General features: G+C 42.0%; 1 protein-coding gene across 1 annotated transcript in view; it reads left to right on the top strand.

Moving 5' to 3' along the window:
- Positions 1 to 1,290, top strand: part of six3a (SIX homeobox 3a) — a 2,841-nt gene extending 1,551 nt beyond the window's left edge. The window contains exon 2 of the mRNA XM_056609684.1: positions 1,098 to 1,290. Within this exon, the coding sequence (XP_056465659.1) occupies positions 1,098 to 1,290 (193 nt within the window). The remainder of the gene's footprint in view (positions 1 to 1,097) is intronic.
- Positions 1,291 to 19,177: the final 17,887 nt, after the last annotated feature.

The following is a 19,177-nucleotide window of genomic DNA, read 5'->3' as shown; positions in this document are numbered from 1 at the left end:
AATTAAACAGAAAACTACTTGTTTACACTTAATTATCAGTTGAGATTAATAATTGTCTCAAAATGTGCTCTGAGGCCTATAAACACTGAGCTAGTATGGGCCTTCACAGTATACCCACATTTAGATAAAGTTAATAATGCTAAAAAAAAAATTGGAAAGACAATTTTTATTTTTTGAGTAGACCTATATTCAACTCCATAACCACTACCAAACGTCAAGATATTAGACTTCTCTGTCTAAATATTTTCTGCTTACTGTTTTATTGATCCTGTTGGCAAAGCCGTGTTCGCTCTTCTGCACGTGTGGATAATAATATAACATTAGGCCGATTGTTTTAGCCGAAATATTGTCTCTGCAGCACTAGAAGATCTTACTAAACAAATATTCTCTGAAATTGCAATAGGTATTAAATACGTTCATTTGTAAGCCATAATATAACATGTAGACTGCAGGCTACTACTAACAGATAGGCTAGCAGTATCATCGGTCTGACGTGATATAATTGATTAGAAGCCTTAGCTCATAATACTTAGCCATATGAATTCTATTCTAATCTTTTTGCTAAATGAAGAGATATATTTCTAGAGCGCCATTATCTCGCTGTGATGGGAGTTATTATCGTGAGTGGATTGCAGATAAACATTTAGGATGATTGGAGTAACCTCGATCCTGACGTCACTCACTCGTTGCACAGCTTCACTTTACATTATACATTATCAGTCAGAAATATAGCTTTATAAAATGCTATGCTGTCACATTTTTGCACCTTTATATATTTAGCTCCAATTTTAGCTTTTTTCCGATGTGAAAGATTAAATGACACTGATATGACAAAGAGCTTAAATTCTAACCGGTCACTATTCACGCGATTATTACTTTTGACAAAACGTCACATTTGTTCCACATTTGGTAGTCTAAATAGCGCCGGGTTTTGTTCCTTGAAAGCTGGTCTTGTCTGCTGGCTATTTGATAAAAGCATGCATGGCTGGTGCCGGCAAGAGAAAGAAAGGCGGTCCTGAACCCTATTTTGCAGAGGGGACATTCTCAGGTCTAATTGCCATGTATTTTCCTCTCTTCATCCCTTTTCTTCTCTTTAGGCTCCAACACCAAGCAATAGGACCGAACGGTATGCGGTCCCTTTCAGAGTCCGGCCTCACTCCCCGCAGCTCCGCCGAGTCGCCCTCGACGGCGGCAAGTCCTACCACCAGCGTTTCCAGTATGACAGAACGAGTGGACACTGGCACGTCCATTCTGTCCGTCACGTCCAGTGACTCGGAGTGCGATGTATGATACGGAAAAAAAGAACAAAAACAAAAAGAGAAATATTTTGCAGGGAAATGGACCTGAGAAAAAAAGACTAATGATATATTGCGGATGAAAAAAGGACGGATTCATATGAATAATTAAAAAAAGAGATAGAAGCACGTGTTTTTTTTAAAGCGCTTTCAAGGACCCCACCTGCCCCTCTCATCCCCACACCACCACCACTACTAGCTTACTTGCATGATATGTCTTTATTATTATTTGATTTTTTTCCAGGGCAAATTATTCAAATTCATGGTTTACAAAGAAGAGCATTGTTGAGAAGGAATAACCGCAGATCTCCAGCCTTCACCATCCCCGGTTTGTCAAACTGGTGGTGATGGTGAGGCGCCATACAGACGAGGTGTGAGAATTGTCTCTTTTTTTTTTTCATCAGACAATCATTTAAGTCGTAAGCACCTTTATTTTAATACACTTCAGTCCCAGCCTGTGTGGGGAAGGTTCGGCTACATGGTATAAAACAATTGTGCAACAGATCCGTTTATGACTGTATAAGATTTTTATTTTTATTTCAAATTTTATATTGAATTATGTATAGCCTATCTCAAATAACGCGATCAAATCCCCAGTCTGTAAAATAGGTGTAGAAATATGCTTGTACATAATTAATGCTCCCCGTCTCATTCTCTTTTCTATCCCTTCCTCACTTTTCTTGACTTGGTGTTCCTACATAAAATATTTGTCAAAACGTACAACCAAGTGCTTTAGGCGTTTTTGTTGGTTTGATTGTTTTACACTTCGTTTGGAAGTAATAACGGCACATTTTACAAGTTACATTTTATGCAAAAGAGGTTTAATATAAAATATGAAATAGTACATGAAACTGATGCACATGGCGTTCCGTTCTTTCCTCCAGGCCTAAAGCTGATTGACCTTCATATGTTCTCTGTTTCCTGCCTGCGTGATTATGTTGTATACATTTCTAAATCAAATATACACATTTATATGCTCCATTGCATCAAGTCTATCTTTTAGCGGGTGCTACGGGATTACTATTATTATTAGTTTTATTATTATGTGGATCGTATGTTGGGTTTGCGGCATCACTGGATTCTGTAAACAAGCCCTTCCAGGGGTTTATGAAGCTCGTCCGTTCTTTGTGGGTTCTTGATGTAGCAGACACATATGATGGCAAACGTCAACGTCATGTTGCACTTACACATGTGAGTGCTGTTCCCTCTTTTGTTTACGGTCGCTAGTGAATACAGAAATTAAGTAAACCCTTTCCATTAAATGGGCTAATCACGAGGGGACCTCCCCTGTCCCATTGTGCTGAAAGAGCTTTTCTTCCCTGAACGAGAACCGTTCCCCCAAAAAGCTTTCTCTCCTGCCGTCCGTCCAAATCCCCTCCCAATTATAGGCTGCTGCAGACTGGGAGGGATTGGCCAGTACACTGCTCCGGGAACTACACTTTTAGTAGTAAACCTGTCTGCTATAGACTTCTCCTTCCTCGGGCAGTTACGTGTAGGCCTACCTTTGTTGAACACAATGTGTTTTATCAACTGTAAGCAACTGTGTAATGTGCACCGTGTCGCTGAGAAGCGTAGAGTGCGAGCATCTCTTAGCATCAGAAAGTAGGTCAGCGGAGGGTTGTTGGTTTGGTTCTGCATATGTGGACCAAAGGCATTAGAAAGGGCAGATAGTTAGTAATGCGGAGTTCAAGCCCGTGAAATAGTTATGCTTTGAAGTATAGAGTCTAACGCCAGAGATTGTAAGTGCGTTATAAAAAATAATGAGGCCAGCAAAGTTTTACAAAAGAAAATAAGCAAATGTGTAGCCTAATGTGTGCGTGTTTAGTATTGAATGAAACATTTCAACAATAATAATATATGGCCTTGGGCATATGCTATTATTACAATGTAGCCTATATTATTTTTACATTTACCTTACAATTTACTTTCTCGATTAATTCATGAAATGGATCAAAAATACATTCGATAAGTAAATATTGTCTATTAAATTATCAAAAAGTGTGGTCCTACCTCATTTGAAGCGTAAAGTTATCAAGATAATAGGAAAAATTTGTGATCGTATACTTATGTTCAGCTTTAAACCTCAATCTGATTAAAATCATTAAAAAGATCCACAAATCGTTAACATCTTGATCGATGGTCGATCAAATGAAAAACAAATATAACGCGCTCAATACAAGCCTACTCTAATTCAAAAAAACAATAATTACTATTTGATTGCAAGCTGGGTTTTGAGACATTTTGAAGTCCTACTCTGGGAGGTGAAGATAGCCCCTATCGACCCCGGGGGTGGGGTCCGGGGAGCGGCTGGACACGCGCACGGCCACACCGAGCCGCGCGGGACGCTTATCGCTCCGCTCCTCCACGCACGCGCACTCCACGGGTTTTATTGGCTGCAACAAATCCCGACTATGATTGAGATTGAATTAATCGTAAACTGAAGAGCATTTCTTTTTATCGTCAAAGGAGGACACGGGGATTAAGGCTATCCGAAAGATGGAGCATTAGATAGTAACTCATGAATATAAAACAAGCCATGAATAGGCAATACATGCGTTCATTATCAGGGCTTAAGAGAAACTGTATAGGCCTTCTCCAGTTTAACAACTATGTGGCCTATTGAAGGATACAGCCCCAACTGTGGCAACTATTCGGAAAAGGATATGTATAATTTGAAATGGTTGATCATTTTTATAGTTTAACAATGTTTACAATTGAAGATAGGAATTGATTGCATTTGACCAGTGTAACCGAGGTCTAGTGTGTGGAAACAGGTGGATTGGTGAACTGAAAGGCTCTAACGAGGGCTGTGTGTGAGAGTGAGTCTATCTGTTGCTGGATGAGGGAGAGGGAGGGGGAGTTGGGGGGGGGGGGGGGGGTCGTGATCTGTCAACTCAAATATGGATCACAAGACAAAGGAACTTAGCGAGGAGTAATCTCTGTGTGTGATACGTTCATGAATACAGGCGGAGAGTAAACGAGAATGTTAGACAAGTATGGGGCCACAATGAAGCCTAAGCAGTGTTGTCTCTGTGGTCGGCTATCCTCTGTAGCTAACTGCAACACATATTTGGGTGGCGGGGTTGGAATGGCCCTGCCCTTATCCGACCAGCTGAACAATAACACAACTTTGGCCTTAAGTCTGTACCACTGGGACAAAGGCAGGCTGTCCCTGTTGGAATTTGCTTTACTCAAACCAACTTTGATTTTGGTGTGGGCCTTGGCCTTTAACCCCTCTGTGCTGTATGGTTGCAGAGAAGGCCTGCATTAAAGGAGATCTATACATGGTAATGTATAGATCTATATCTATCCTCTATATGTTCACAAACATTAAAAGGTTGTTCTAACAAGAGCTACATTTACTAGGCGTATACATGTATATGTTTGAATCAACAATCTATCCATACATCCATACACACGTCTGTCTGTCTGTCTGTCTGTCTGTCTGTCTGTCTGTCTGTCTGTCTGTCTGTCTGTCTGTCTGTCTGTCTGTCTGTCTGTCTGTCTGTCTGCCTTGCTGTTTAATCTCACAATTTTACGGAGGAGTAGAAGGAGTTGACGTTTTAACCGGTCAACACGTTTAAAGTACTAACTCTCTCTCGCTCTCTCTCTCTCTCTCTCTCTCTCTCTCTCTCTCTCTCTCTCTCTCTCTCTCTCTCGCTCTCTCTCTCTCTCTCTCTCTCTCTCTCTCTCTCTCTCTCTCTCTCTCTCTCTCTCTCTTACTTAGTTAATCGAGACGATGGGGAGGAAAATCGAATGTATATTGGCATGGGCTGCCATTCCAAGCCTCTACTTTTTAAATCAAGCATAACGTGAAAGCAACCCCAACTTCCCTCCCTACCGCGCGCAAGTACGCACGGAAGTTTACTCAGGCCCGCACACATCAGCCCGCACACACCGGGGTTGGAGGCGGGACGGGGTCGGGCGGGCTGTGATCTCTCGGCTGGTGCACACCGAGCAGACAGTGCGCTGAGCAGCTTAAATAGAGCTCTGGCACCTGGCTTCTCTGTCGCTGTTCTCAGGCCTTCTTACCGCTGCCGGCATCACTGCGCGCGCGCGCGCGTGTGTGTGTGTGTGTGTGTGTGTGTGTGTGTGTGTGTGTGTGTGTGTGTGTGTGTGTGTGTGTGTGTGTGTGTGTGTGTGTATTTTTTGAAAAATGAAATATAGCCTAAGCAAAAACTCTTCTTTATTTTTTAAATGATGTGGTTATTAAATCTTTTTGGATTATTTTAAGAAGTCGCCATTAATAGGAAAATGATCAATTCATATAGACCAACGGGCTGCAAAATAATCGATCACGTCCATATCGTTTTGGAAAAGTTGAAGTATAGGAAAAACACAATTAAAAAGGCCCGTATGGCAGAGGCCCCTCTGACAGTCCCTTCATATCCAGCGCACTACATCAACTACAATAGGCTCCAACCCTCCTGAACACCATACCATATCGTCATAACCTTGGTGTGTTACGTCTCTCAACTCGAAAGAAAACATTAAAACCGGTGCAATTCCACAGGTTGGAGATGACCTGTCCATCTTCCTCTTTTGTTTTGTTCCTCGTTATGAATGGCCGATTGTTCCTCTCAAACAGCCTGCTGGACGCTTTGTGTGACAGCTTGGGCTCCAATAGAGAGCGCTCAGGCCTCCTCCGCTATTGAGAGATCCGGATGAACCTGTGGCCCACAGCCTCCCGCTGCGCCCAGCTGAGGACATCACTGACTCACACATGTTCATGCGTTCACATTTTCTTCTTCTTCTTGCACACACTTGTGTTTATGTTAGCCTTGAACGAATGAATGAGATGCATTGACTTTTGCCTCGGTATGTCGGATTATAAAAGAAGGCCGAATTGAATATGCCAAGGAGAGAAAAATCTTTTTGGATATCTGGAAGAGTCAGATAACTTACATAGAAAGAATAACAGACGATAAAAACATTTCTGCGTGAATGATTTTAATGGCGTCATCCTCAAATAGCCGTTTTTGGCAATACCATAATCCCAGAATGTATAATGCAACATGCCACGGAACTTGTATTAATATAAAGGGCAATGACGATAAGTAAGTGCCTAATTGGCCCCATAGACCTATGTTTCTCAATATAAAGGGTTATGACGGTAAGTAGGTTAAGTAGGTTATGTGGGCTATCGGGCTGACTGTCTCTGTATGTTTATCAATACAAAGGGTTATGACGGTATAAGTATGTTATGTGGGCTATGGGGCTGATTGGCCCTATACGTGCTCTCAAACCCGCTTTTGAACGCCCCTTTGTAGAGCCGCTCATATGCACGTAAAGAAAGGTCAGGGATTGACTGGGCCTGCTTGCCCTTGTCAATTTTACCTTCGTTTAGAGCGCAATAGAATGGATTACCTGACGATACCAACCTCCTGTTCACAAACCAGCCCCTACCGGAGAAGATTTCACACCGGGAAGCCGGAGCCATAAGCAACGGCCAGGCTGAAGGACGTAGCCGCATGTGTATAGTGGTCCTCGACTGCCATCTAGTGGCGTCTTTACGCTATGTCCTAAACATACGCAGGCCTATGATGTGGTCAAATTGGACTCTTATTGTTTAATTTCTTTTGAGCAATTGGATATTTAAAATTATAAATTTAGATACACATGTACATTTCAGTGTATGTATGTAAATTAGGGCTTTGGGTGTGTTTGGTATGATGAACTATTACCAAAATTGATAATTTAACCTCAACACAGGACCAGCTTCACCATAAGATTGTAGGTAAATTTACATAGAAATCTTCTTCGGTACTAAGAAATGCTTCAGAATCACACACACACACACGCACACACACACACACACACACACACACACACACACACACACACACACACACACACACACACACACACACACACACACACACACACACACACACACACACACACACACACACGGACCAATGTCTGCTCCGTCGCCTGCAACTGGTCCAAAATGCTGCTGCACGTCTCCTCACTGGAAAAAGGCGATATGACCACATTACCCCTGTCCTGGCCTCTCTCCGCTGGCTTCCTGTGGTTTTTAGAATTAAATTCAAAATTCTGTTGTTTACTTTTAAATCTCTACATGGGCTGGCACCTAAATATTTGTCAGAGCTGGTCTGCATCCATGCTCCATCTAGAGAAATTCGGTCAGCTCAGCAGATGCTGCTGGATGTACCCAGGTGCAGACAAAAAACAAAAGGCGACAGAGCCTTCGCTGTGGCCGCTCCTAATCTTTGGAACAGTCTCCCCCTGAGTCTGAGATCTGCCCAGTCTATAGACCAGTTCAAAACGCAACTAAAGACTAACTTTTTTACACTGGCTTTTAATACAGATTAAGATTTTATTTTATCTTATTCATTGTTGTTGCTAATATGCAATATTAAGCCTTCTTGTTCTTTGTTCTGTTTTTTATATTATAAATATATATATATTATATTTGTGTACAGCACTTTGGTCAACTACTGTTGTTTTAAAATGTGCTATATAAATAAACTTCACTTGACTGGATTTGACTTGACTTGACACACACACACGCACACACACGCGCACACACACACACACACACACACACACACACACACACACACACGCACACGCACACGCACACGCACACACACACACACACACGCACACACACACACACACACACATTAAAGTTTCATTGCATGAAAGTCAAATGATGTTGGAAGCAGCTTCTCCATTTAGCGCTAGCTGGTGGATCCGGGCGGTGGACTCTGTAATGGAATCCCCGATCATTGGTTACATCTTCACCACTGATAGCCAGGGTTGCACCAGGGCCGCAGAGGAGCCAGCCCAGCCTGGTTGTGTGTGTGGTACTGGGGGGTGGGTAACAGGCATAATGGTGTCCAATGGAGCGCAGCCTTTTAGTGAGCTTGCAGGTCCCAGAGAGCGAGAGCAGCGGAAGTGATTGCATCACTGTAAATGGATGTTAAAACACGCTCACAGCAACACGGCAACTTTAATACTTGGTCACATCAAAAGAATAGTAGAAAGGGGGGTGGGGGTGGGGGTGGGGGGGGAGGAGTCTGGGGTCGGGTGGTGGTTAGACATTGCGAGCTGTAGGTGTGTGTTACACGTAATAAGCTATAACTTTTTCCTTATATCTCTATTAACCAACAGACCTTGCCCAGAGTTTGTGATATCTGCCCCCTCTCCCACCTGGATGGCCATTGACAGGTGATTAAAATCTGGACCCACCACGCTTCAGTGGCTGGGGAAACACAGATGGAACTGGTCAGCTTTAGCAGTAAATGAATGTGTCTAAGGAAGCTCTATCGACCTTCTGAAAAACTTTACAATAGACAGTATCCTTTAATCATGTATTATTGATTCATTCATCCAAGCACACATTTAGGTACAGGTCCACATGTTCACTATGCTGATCTGTATAGTCGACCCATATTGGAGCAAACAACAAGGTAGTGGGACATACATTACATTCCATACTTTTAAAAGAGTATTTTCAGAAATGAGAGAATATAAGATTAGAATAAGAATTAAAGCACAAGACCCAACACGAGAAAGCAGACATATCTTCTAATTGCTGTTGGCCAGCTCTTCCTAGGAAAGTCGGAATTTGAGAATAAAAAAAAGCAATGGAATGAAATGTGCAGCCTACATAAGTAGGAGCCTGCTATACTTCCTCCACCTACCCCTGAAGGACCGGGCTCCTGAGACATCTAGCCGGGCCGGGCCGTTTTGTCCGACCACCTCGTTCATTTTTAATGAGTTCCAGAACATGAGTCGCTTCGCAGTCGGAGCATTTTTAGAGCGCCTCATCAAAAAGTGCGGACTCTGTCCCGAGGTAGCCTCCAGAAGTCATGTATTATTAACAGCAGCGGCTCCAAGCCCCTCCAGGGCCCTCCAGGGCCCCGGGCAGGCCGTTCAGCTAGGCTGGGCCATGTGCTCGGTTCCCTCAAGACCCAGCAGAGACAGAAAATAACAGAAAAATAAGACCAAAGTGCTCCAAGAGGCATCTGAGGCATCCTGTGTGTGTGTGTGTGTGTGTGTGTGTGTGTGTGTGTGTGTGTGTGTGTGTGTGTGTGTGTGTGTGTGTGTGTGTGTGTGTGTGTAAAATATACATGCTACGCATTTTTTGTTACTTTGGTCCAGTAGCTGAGCAAATTGCTTAGTATGAACTTGCTTTCTTCATGTGGGGTCTCTATATATGCTGTTGAATGTTATTCTCAAACGGTAATACACACACACTTACACACGTATACACACTTACACCCACACACCCACGAGGGCAGGGAGTGTGGGCTACCTGAGAAAAGAGGGAGGTTGAGAGTGGAGGTTCAGAGATGTGTGTTCTTGGTATCAGATGTCAGTGATGTCTTCCTCTTCTTTTTTGTACCTGTAAACAAACACTCTGGCATTCTTCAATGAGCCAAGAGAGCATTATTAGTTTGTTCTGGGATTACAATATCTCCCCATTATACGCTCACTGAAATCTGACATACACAGAGTGAGCTGCAAAAAATATCAACATATATATATATATATATATATATATATATATATATATATATATTCATATTCTAGTCTATCCATATTTGCTTTTGCGAAGTGACTCTCACATTCTCTCATATCTCACTATGAGCAGTATGCTGATCAGGTGGGGTTATAGTGCCCTCTGGTGTTAAAGTCCCTCTAAATGTATTTACATTTACCCTGAAATACACTCCTATACCAGGGATTCTTAGGGCTTTTTTAACCTACAAATATTTTGTTATGAGAAACACATACATTTCTTCGAATGTATGTGTTTCCCCACACAGTTTTAACCCTAATTACATGATGACATTACACATATTGAGCTGATCCTTTTGTCTAATGCAATAGTGCATTCAAACATGAGAGCACATCCCATCAAGTACATCAAATGTATCAACAACTCTGACAACTCTGAATATCTATAGCCCATCTATAGCATCTCACTCAACCACATATCAGTCAAACCACAGGGCTGGGAATTACTATCCTATACTCTATGAAGGGTCTGTTTGACTTTGAACTGCGGCCTTCTATGTGCACTATAGTCTGTATGATAAAAACAAAAAATAGTTTAATCAATAACAGCGTTATGGTATTGATGTATCAGCCTATTTGACGACACATTTCTTAATTGTATATTTTTAATGTCGTATATTTATCCTGTATTTATTTCACCATATCCTGATCTCGCTGAATAGTATTCTTAAATGGTTATCTTACCATATATTTAATTAAATTACCATATGTTTATCTTACCTAATATTTACCTTATAGTATATTTATCTTATTACGCCTTAATTAATTCTGATATCACACTCTTTATCTTTTTCTAATGACCTGATAAACGCTCTTTGTTTCCAACACAATGGTAAAACTGGCTGAATTGTGAAGACACAATATCAGTGAACTTCTAAATATCTAAACTAAAAATGGTCACAATAATATTATGACATACAATATTATTGTTAATTAAAATCTCATAATGTCCCTGACATAGCTGAAATACACATTAATAATCCTAAAGCCAGCTGTATAAATGTTGCTTCTGTATGCATTTCTAAAAGTCATTCTGAACATTACAAACTTTTGACTATGTAATACAATATTATTAATGTCTTAAAGCATGGCCATGAAAACTTTGATTGAATCACTATTATTTTCAAAGGATAGACGTTATCATTGGGGCTGCAACCACATTTAATTGCAGTTAGTACAACTAAAGTTTTTATAAATCATTGCTTGACTCATATGGGTCATTCCAGAATTGGAGGACAATTTAGGCATCAACACTTTTGAAAAATAGACCCTTTATTTTATAATTTTCTGTTATGTATTTAAGAAAAACAGGTCATAAACCATCAATTAATTTGATTCGTCCAGCTCAGGCATCCAATGCTATGCTTGGCGCAACCCTGTTACGAATACTCAGGAACCTGAAAAAAGTATATTATATAAGTAGAGAAAGTCACATTCACATTGAATACTAATTTAATTTCAGATAAGACTTGACTTATATTAATAAAAGCAACTTTTGAAATCTATCTTGCCCAACTTTTCAATAGTCACACGTTTCTTTTTACTAATTTCAGTATTTATTTTCAAATATTTGCTCAAATACATTATGCATATAATCATTCAAACTATTAAAAGGACAATAGGTTAAACCCTTGTGAGCTGAGAAAATTATTTAAGATTATTTTAATAAAAATGATATTGTAACAGGGTTGAAATTAGAGTAACAGGGTTGCGCAAAGTAACGGTTGAATGGATGCATTACTTTTGATTGTAGATCATGACATAAATGTGACAAATAAATACTCAGGACCACAGGAATGTTGTTTAATAATATTTTATATTATTAAACGAGACCACAAACCACAAACTGACCACAAACTGGATCTGATAAAATATTCAATGGACAAACATAAAAAAATAGTTATATTACAGTATGCCGACAACCTGGCATTAAAATGAACGAGCATATCAAAAATAGTCATGAACTGATCAATATTTTAAAAGTGTTATAATGTTGATTTAATTTCCGCGGCTGGCCAGAGTATCCCATACCTCTCTTGCGATGGCCATGTGGCGTGCGGTAACGTTCTCTGGGTGAGGAATGAGGGTCAGCACATCCTCCAAGGGATACCAATGAGATCTTCCCTCAACGGCCAGAAAAAACGGTTTTCCCCCACTCGATGCATACATTTGACCAGTCAGTGGGTCTCATTCACCTCTTGGATGATCCCTGGGTAGATGGTGTGGTCGTACACCAGGGCACACCATTTCCCCACAACCTCTGGACTGTGCCACTCCACCTCTTCTGGTTTGCTGTACATGGGGTTTTCTGTGTGGTCATCTTTGGTATTAAAACTGAAGGACTTTGTTTTTTGGCAGTCACACTCCAGATTCCCTGTTGCCGAACACATGCAGCTGACGTCACAGTAGAGAATTTTCCCAGGTGAAAGAGTGACCACCTGGTTGAGCCTCATTGTGGATGGTACAGCTGGAAGGTCAGCTGGCATTTCTTTCACTGCATCCTCCACAGCTTGCTCCTGAATGTAAAACAATTTCACCTTCGATTGTCCCTCACTCAGAGCTTGGTACATGGACAATGCAGTAGGAATATCAACTCCTTGGCTGACAAGTCTGTCGGCCCTCCTCTTCAATGTGCCACCCACACCATCTGGGGCACCTTTGCCATGGCTGGCTTCGAAGTAGTTCCAGGTTCCTCTTGTAAACCCCTTCTTGAAATTTTCAGTACAAAAGAGGTAAAAATTACCACGCTGCTTGTACTGTGTGCAATGGGGCCATCGCTAAAAAAATGGATGGTTGTCACATCCGGGAATCTCTCTTGGATTTCCCTCAGGATGGGCTCCAGGTGTTGCCATATGGCAGGTGGTCCCTTCAGTCTGGATGCCGATACAGTGCAAAAGGAGGTAGGGGCAGATGCCCCCCCCACATAGTGAACCCCAGTGTGCAAAGTGGCCTGTTGGTGTGATGCACCAAAATGGACAGCTTGTACTTCAGCGCTGTACTTGCAGCCATAGTTCTCTGAGAAGTCAATATGGACTGGCTGCACATCCATTTGCAGGGAGGTTCAGCTTCAGGGCCCGTGAGAAAGCATATTGCTGCCTGATGTTATAGAGATGGCGCCTGAACTTCTGGAGCAAAATGGCAAACGTTTCCACCAGCTCTTCTTGGGAGCATTCAAATTCTTTTTTCAAGGTGATCTTTGAGGCTGCTCCAGGATCATTTTTGTGCTCTTTGTCCACAGTGGCCCACTGAAGGTAGGAGACACGATCGGTGGCTCTGTAGTGGCTTGTGAGTGCATAGGTATTATTGCTGCATTTCTCACATTCCCCATACATACATTGCTTGTTTGTGGTGTCACATGTGATGGCTTGTGTCAGGCTCTCCAAATTGGATGTGTCGATGATGTGCATCTGGTGAAGCTTTTTGGCAATAAAGCCTAGATTTTCATGTTGTTTGCACATGCATGTTTCACGATCTGCCAATGTTGGATGCACAACCCAGTAGGGGCGAAGTGTGCAGAACAGTGAGTATGCTAGACGGAGGTTGGTCTGCTCAGCAAGGAACTTCAAATGGAGGTTCTTCATTGAATCCACCAGTAATCTTCTCTGCATTTTCTTCTTTTCTTTTGTCACCGTTTGCTTTTTTCCAGTTGTGATCCTGCTGACATCATCACGTGAAAAGAACGTTCTCACCGTTGATCTCAGCATGGCAGCAATCCCCTCGTGCTTCTTCCTCTGGTACCTGCAGACATTTTCATTTGCCAGTTTTGTCCACCTCCGCCTTGAAAATCCAAAAACCTCTTCTGCCAATCTCTGCAGCCTGTACTTCTTCAGGATTTTGCTGTTGACTATTCCTGCAATGACTTGTCTGTCACTCTCTCTCTTTGAATGTGCGTACTTTGTACGTACTTCCTCAGCTACTGCTGTATGGAACAACAGGGTTCTCCTTAGGGATGTGCCCGAGATTTCCCGAAGCAACTTGTTGACTTTGGATCTTGGAGATGGATGGTCCTTTTTGGATCGTTGGAGCCGCTTTCTGTATTTTTCTGCTTGTTTTTCAACTTTACTTAACTGATCCTGTAGTTTCTGCAACTCCCTGTTTAATTTTGCTTTGGCAGCCCTCCTTTTTCTTCTCCCAAGATCACGTTGCCTAAAAGAAAAATATAAACACTTTCATTATTGATTTCACAGTAGCAACTTATTTGAGGGTAGTTACCCAGTAATTAATAGATACATATGTAGTAAGTACTAGCAATCCATGGTGCATGCAGTGGTTCATGATAGTCATAACAAAGATCATACTGATAGCTACAATACCGTTTCATTATCGAAAATGGATATCTTTTGACTTGTAATAATTAAGGATTATACCTATCAAGTAAAAGAGATGACTATTTCACTGTTCATTGTACAGATACAGTTCCTTTACCTTTCTTTACATATCCTAATGATCTGTGCTTACACTCACTTGCATTCCTTATTAACCTGAACTTATGTCCTGACCTTGAAGTCCCAGGTTGAGAGCTGACTGGAGATTCTGGCCTGACTCGAATTTCTGGCCTGGCTGGAGGATCAGGGCTGACTGGAGGGGTGTTTAATCCTTCAAGTACCTTTTTCCTGGCATTACTCCTCTTATGAGCCTCTTTCCACCTTTTTCGCTGGCACACTGCAGTCTTTTTGCTTTTTCTTCTTCCCTGTTTCTACATCTTTCCTCCACTTCTCTTTCTCTTTTTCTAAGTACTGCTGTCTCCTCTGTTCATCAGCATCACGCCTGGCACGGTAGCGCCTCTGCTTTTCAGCAGCGCTCAATGGTGTGCAAGAACTCTGTAGAAATCAATTTAAAAAATGTCCTACCTATTGAAAATGATCTGAACATGATTTAAACCCAGTCAAGTTAATTTTGAGTTAATAATCCCATCCAGGAAGTTGTCCAAGAAAAAAAATGGCAATTTATATTCTGGAAAATATGGTAATACATTTAAAACATGTAGATCATGCTAAATTATAGATGCACATTTAATTTTACTATAGATAATAGATTGTCCCTTCTGAGTGAACTGAAGGAGATGCAACCCTGTTACTGTAGTGTAACCCTGTTACTCTAATTACAGTAACAGGGTTGCAAGTAACATGGTTGCAAATCAATGCTAATGTTAGCTTTTTCTCATGAATAGATGCTAGCTGTGGAATGTGATGTTAAGTCAAGGTCAAGGACAAACTTAGTTATATAAATAAAGAAAGAAAACTTGAAATTAATTGGTCTCATTTTGATAATATGAATAACATGGTTGCGTTGGTCAGAGTGACATATTCAATCATGGCTGATAAGATTGGAAAAATATGAAAAATAGAAGAAAGGACTTACCTTTGGTCTACCCATGGTGCTAGCAAATGGTGTTGGCTACCAATCGGCAGCCAACACGTTGTCTCGGAGGCTAAACACAAGCAAGTAGCTGATGGCTAATTATAGCCAAACGTCATATTTTACCTGTTGTAAGTTGTGGCGGCAAAAATCTATCTATCTATCCAACTAAGATAGTCTGGTGTCTCGAGCAAAATGAACAAGAACTGCACGTTTCATATAACCTTGTTTGCATGTAAATGAATTTAGTTTAGTTTCTGACGTCGCCATCTCAGACACGGTCATTAACATAAACCGCTGCCCAGACAGACCGCCACCATTCCACACACACCTTGTCAACGCTTTCCCCTTCAGCAAGAACACTAAAGTGTTTTCTGTCTTACCTTACCAAAGAGATAAAATGTTACAGATTACTACGATGCAATTCCACGTTTACCATGTACGTTCCTGGAATCCAAAGAGAGACACACATTTCTGAAAACAGGGAGGATCATTTTTTCTGGAAGAATAGCTAAATGAAAATGTCAACATTATGCCTTGTAGTATCCCTTACTACATTAATTCATTGTGATTAGTTGCTGTTTTCTGCCAGTGCAAAGAACCACATGGGATTGTTTTCCTAACACATACTGAATTCATTAGTGCTGTACAATGCATTAGCAGTGGTGTAGAGATATATCCCCTCCATCCTTCTTTCTCTTTCTTTCTTTCTTTCTTTCTTTCTTTCTTTCTTTCTTTCTTTCTTTCTTTCTTTCTTTCTTTCTTTCTTTCTTTCTTTCTCTCTCTCTCTCTCTCTCTCTCTCTCTCTCTCTCTCTCTCTCTCTCTCTCTCTCTCTCTCTCTCTCTCTCTCTCTCTCTCTCTCTCTCTCTCTCTCTCTCTCTCTCTCTCTCTCTCTCTCTCTCCTTCTCCGTGTTCAGTGAATAATTGCTTGTTGATGTTGAGGAGCAGTTTCCAACTGTAACAAATAATGTCCTGTCCAGTAGGTAGGATTTAAGCCACCTGATTACAACCCCAGTGAAGCCAACCCAGTGCTGGAGTCGCTGAAGTAATATGGTGTGGTCCACAGTGTCAAAGGCTGCACTGAGGTCTAGTAATACTAAGATTGTTGCCTTGCCTGCCTCTGTATTTAGCCGAATATCCCTTATGACTTTGGCAAGAGCTGTTCCGGTACTGGCTACAGACCCAGACTGCAAACTGTAGATCCAGGACTATAGACCCAGGTCCCAGGCTATATACTGTAGATCCAGGATTATAGAACCAAGACTACAGACTGTAGATCCAGGACTATATAACCCAGGCTACAGACTGTAGATCCAGGACTATATAACCCAGGCTACAAACTGTAGATCCAGGACTATAGAACCAAGGCTACAGGGGATAGATCCAGGACTATAGAATCCAGACTACAGACTGTAGATCCAGGACTAATGCTGCGTTTTAATATCCATCCGTCTCGGAGGTCCGAGGACGTTGCCTAGCGACACGCACAAACACGCCCCTTTTCCTCGGACGGTGAACTCGCCACCTCGGTTGAACTCAGTGGTGACCGAGCAAAATTCCGAGACAGAATTCAAGATGGCTGCGCCCATTGTGACTTGAAGTATGAACTGTTTTCATTGTGCTTGGACCACTTTGGTGGTTTAAATGGCAATTTCAATCACTCGTATTACTGCAATACCTTACTGCGTCCGTATCTCTGCCTATGGCCTATAGCCTACTTATTTTGGAGCGCCTGGTCCTCTGCCAATGCTACCGCGACAACAGCTTTCCGGGTGGCATCCATGTTTTCCTCCAACGACCGAGCGAAATAATAAAACGCTTGAAGTGTGGGCGTGGCGTCAGATCCGAGATCCGAGTCGGTTCGCAGAGAATACTCGAACGCAGCATATGTATTACCCAGGCTTCAGATTACTGACCCAGGTGACAGCAATCTCGAGAATATTGCTATTCTGTCCTCCAAACTAGCAAAATAATTGGATTACTATTGTCTACAATTCAGCCTATTTGCCACAACCAGCAGTCAGAACCATTATGAAACTTATGGTGCATAACTGATACATGATTTGAAGGTGACACTGTGCAATGCTGATGTTATAAATATAACGTGGTAATAAATCTCTGATTGCCTACACACCAGTCAGGACCCATTAAATAACCCCTGGCTTTCCAGTCACTCAGTTGTCTTCACCTCGTTGTAGCTACCTCCAAGATTCAAAGAAATTCCATGACCGACCCCTCTCCTGTCCAGATACCCACCTGTTACCCTCCCCTCTCCTTTCCAGATACCCCCGTTAGCACCCACCCCTCTCCTGTCCAGATACCCCCTGCTACCCACCCCTCTCATGTCTGACTACCAGCCCATTGCCGAGCCTGTCTGCCCTCCCCTTCGTCTTGCCATATCCTTTGTTTCTTCTGTTAATGCCTTATGTATTTTCATTCTGTGTCCATGTTCTCCTTGTTGTCGTTTGGGTCCACTCACCCCCAGAAACGTAACAATCATGTAACATAAACTGAAAACAGCAGCCAGGTCGTTTAATCCATAGCAATATTATTAATGTTTGATGAATGTTCTGGACTATAGATCCAGAGTACAGGCCCAGACTTTAGATTGAGACTATAGGCTATAGACCCAAACTACAGGCCCAGACTATAGACTATAGATCCAGAGTACAGGCCCAGACTTTAGATTGAGACAATAGGCTACAGACCCAAACTACAGGCCCAGACTATAGACTATAGACCCAGAGTACAGGCCCAAACTATAGATTGAGACAATACACAATAGATCCAGAGTGCAGGCCAAGACTATAGATTGAGACTATAGACCCAAACTACAGGCCCAGACTATAGACTATTGGTCCAGAGTACAGGCCCAGACTATATATTGAGACTATAGACTATAGATCCAGAGTACAGGCCCAGACTATGGACTAGACCCATACTACAGCCGAGACTATAGACCCAGACAATATAGACTATAGATCCTAAACTCAGACTATAGACCTAGACTATAGACCCAGATTATAGAATATAGACCAGAGGTCACCAACCTTATTGAACCTGAGAGGTACTTCATGGGTACTGAGTCATACAAAGGGCACCGAGTTTGATACACTTCTGAAATAAAAGTTTGCCTTTAGTTATATATTATTATTAATGTTTAATGATAATCATCTATATGTGAAGACACTGATCATGTTAATGATTTCTCACAATAATTATCAACAATGACTTAAAATAGGTGGGAAAGAGTTGTTCAAGAATGAGTTGTGCTATGTTTAGAGCCGGCCTGCGGGCGCCTCATAGGGTCCTAGCGGGCGGCCTGTGGCCCGCGGGCAGTGTGTTGGTGACCCCTGCTGTAGACCCCCACTATAGAACCAGACTATATAGCCTTTAGACCCTAGACCCAGATGATGGAACCAGACTATATAGACTATAGACCCTGGACCCAGACTATAGACCCTAGACCCAGACTACAGACCCCGACTATGTTGGTTTGGGGCCTTGAGGCAGACTATGTGCTCGTTCCCCTTCTAGACTTTTCACACAGGGATATACTCTCTGTCCCACTCAAATTGAAAGTTACTATGCCAGTGCACTTGTCCATATGTTCATATAATGCAGTGAATTTCATCCACCTTAACTGCCTTTACATTCTGAAAGACTGGTTTAATATCTCTGTAAATTCACTCCCTGTTTTCTTTAGCTCTTTACATTCTAATAAAGAAAGGCCTATGTCAGGCTGGTCAATTAGGCTTTAGTCTGGCTGAACGGAAGTGGACAGCGTCTATTGCCTAGCGTCGGATTTCACCGCTGCTCCTCCCCTTCCGGTTGCTGGCATTTCCCCCTGGCACTATTTTGCATGGACACCGCTGCTGCTTCCCGGGCTTAGCCCCGCCCTAGACGATTGTGATTGGTTTAAAGAAATAAAAACAGGCCCGCCCAGTTTCCCCACGGATAGACGGCTCGA

This window comes from Gadus chalcogrammus, chromosome 15, assembly GCF_026213295.1.
Source record: "Gadus chalcogrammus isolate NIFS_2021 chromosome 15, NIFS_Gcha_1.0, whole genome shotgun sequence".
Lineage (NCBI taxonomy): Eukaryota > Metazoa > Chordata > Actinopteri > Gadiformes > Gadidae > Gadus > Gadus chalcogrammus.
This window is presented reverse-complemented; position numbering and strand designations above follow the sequence as displayed.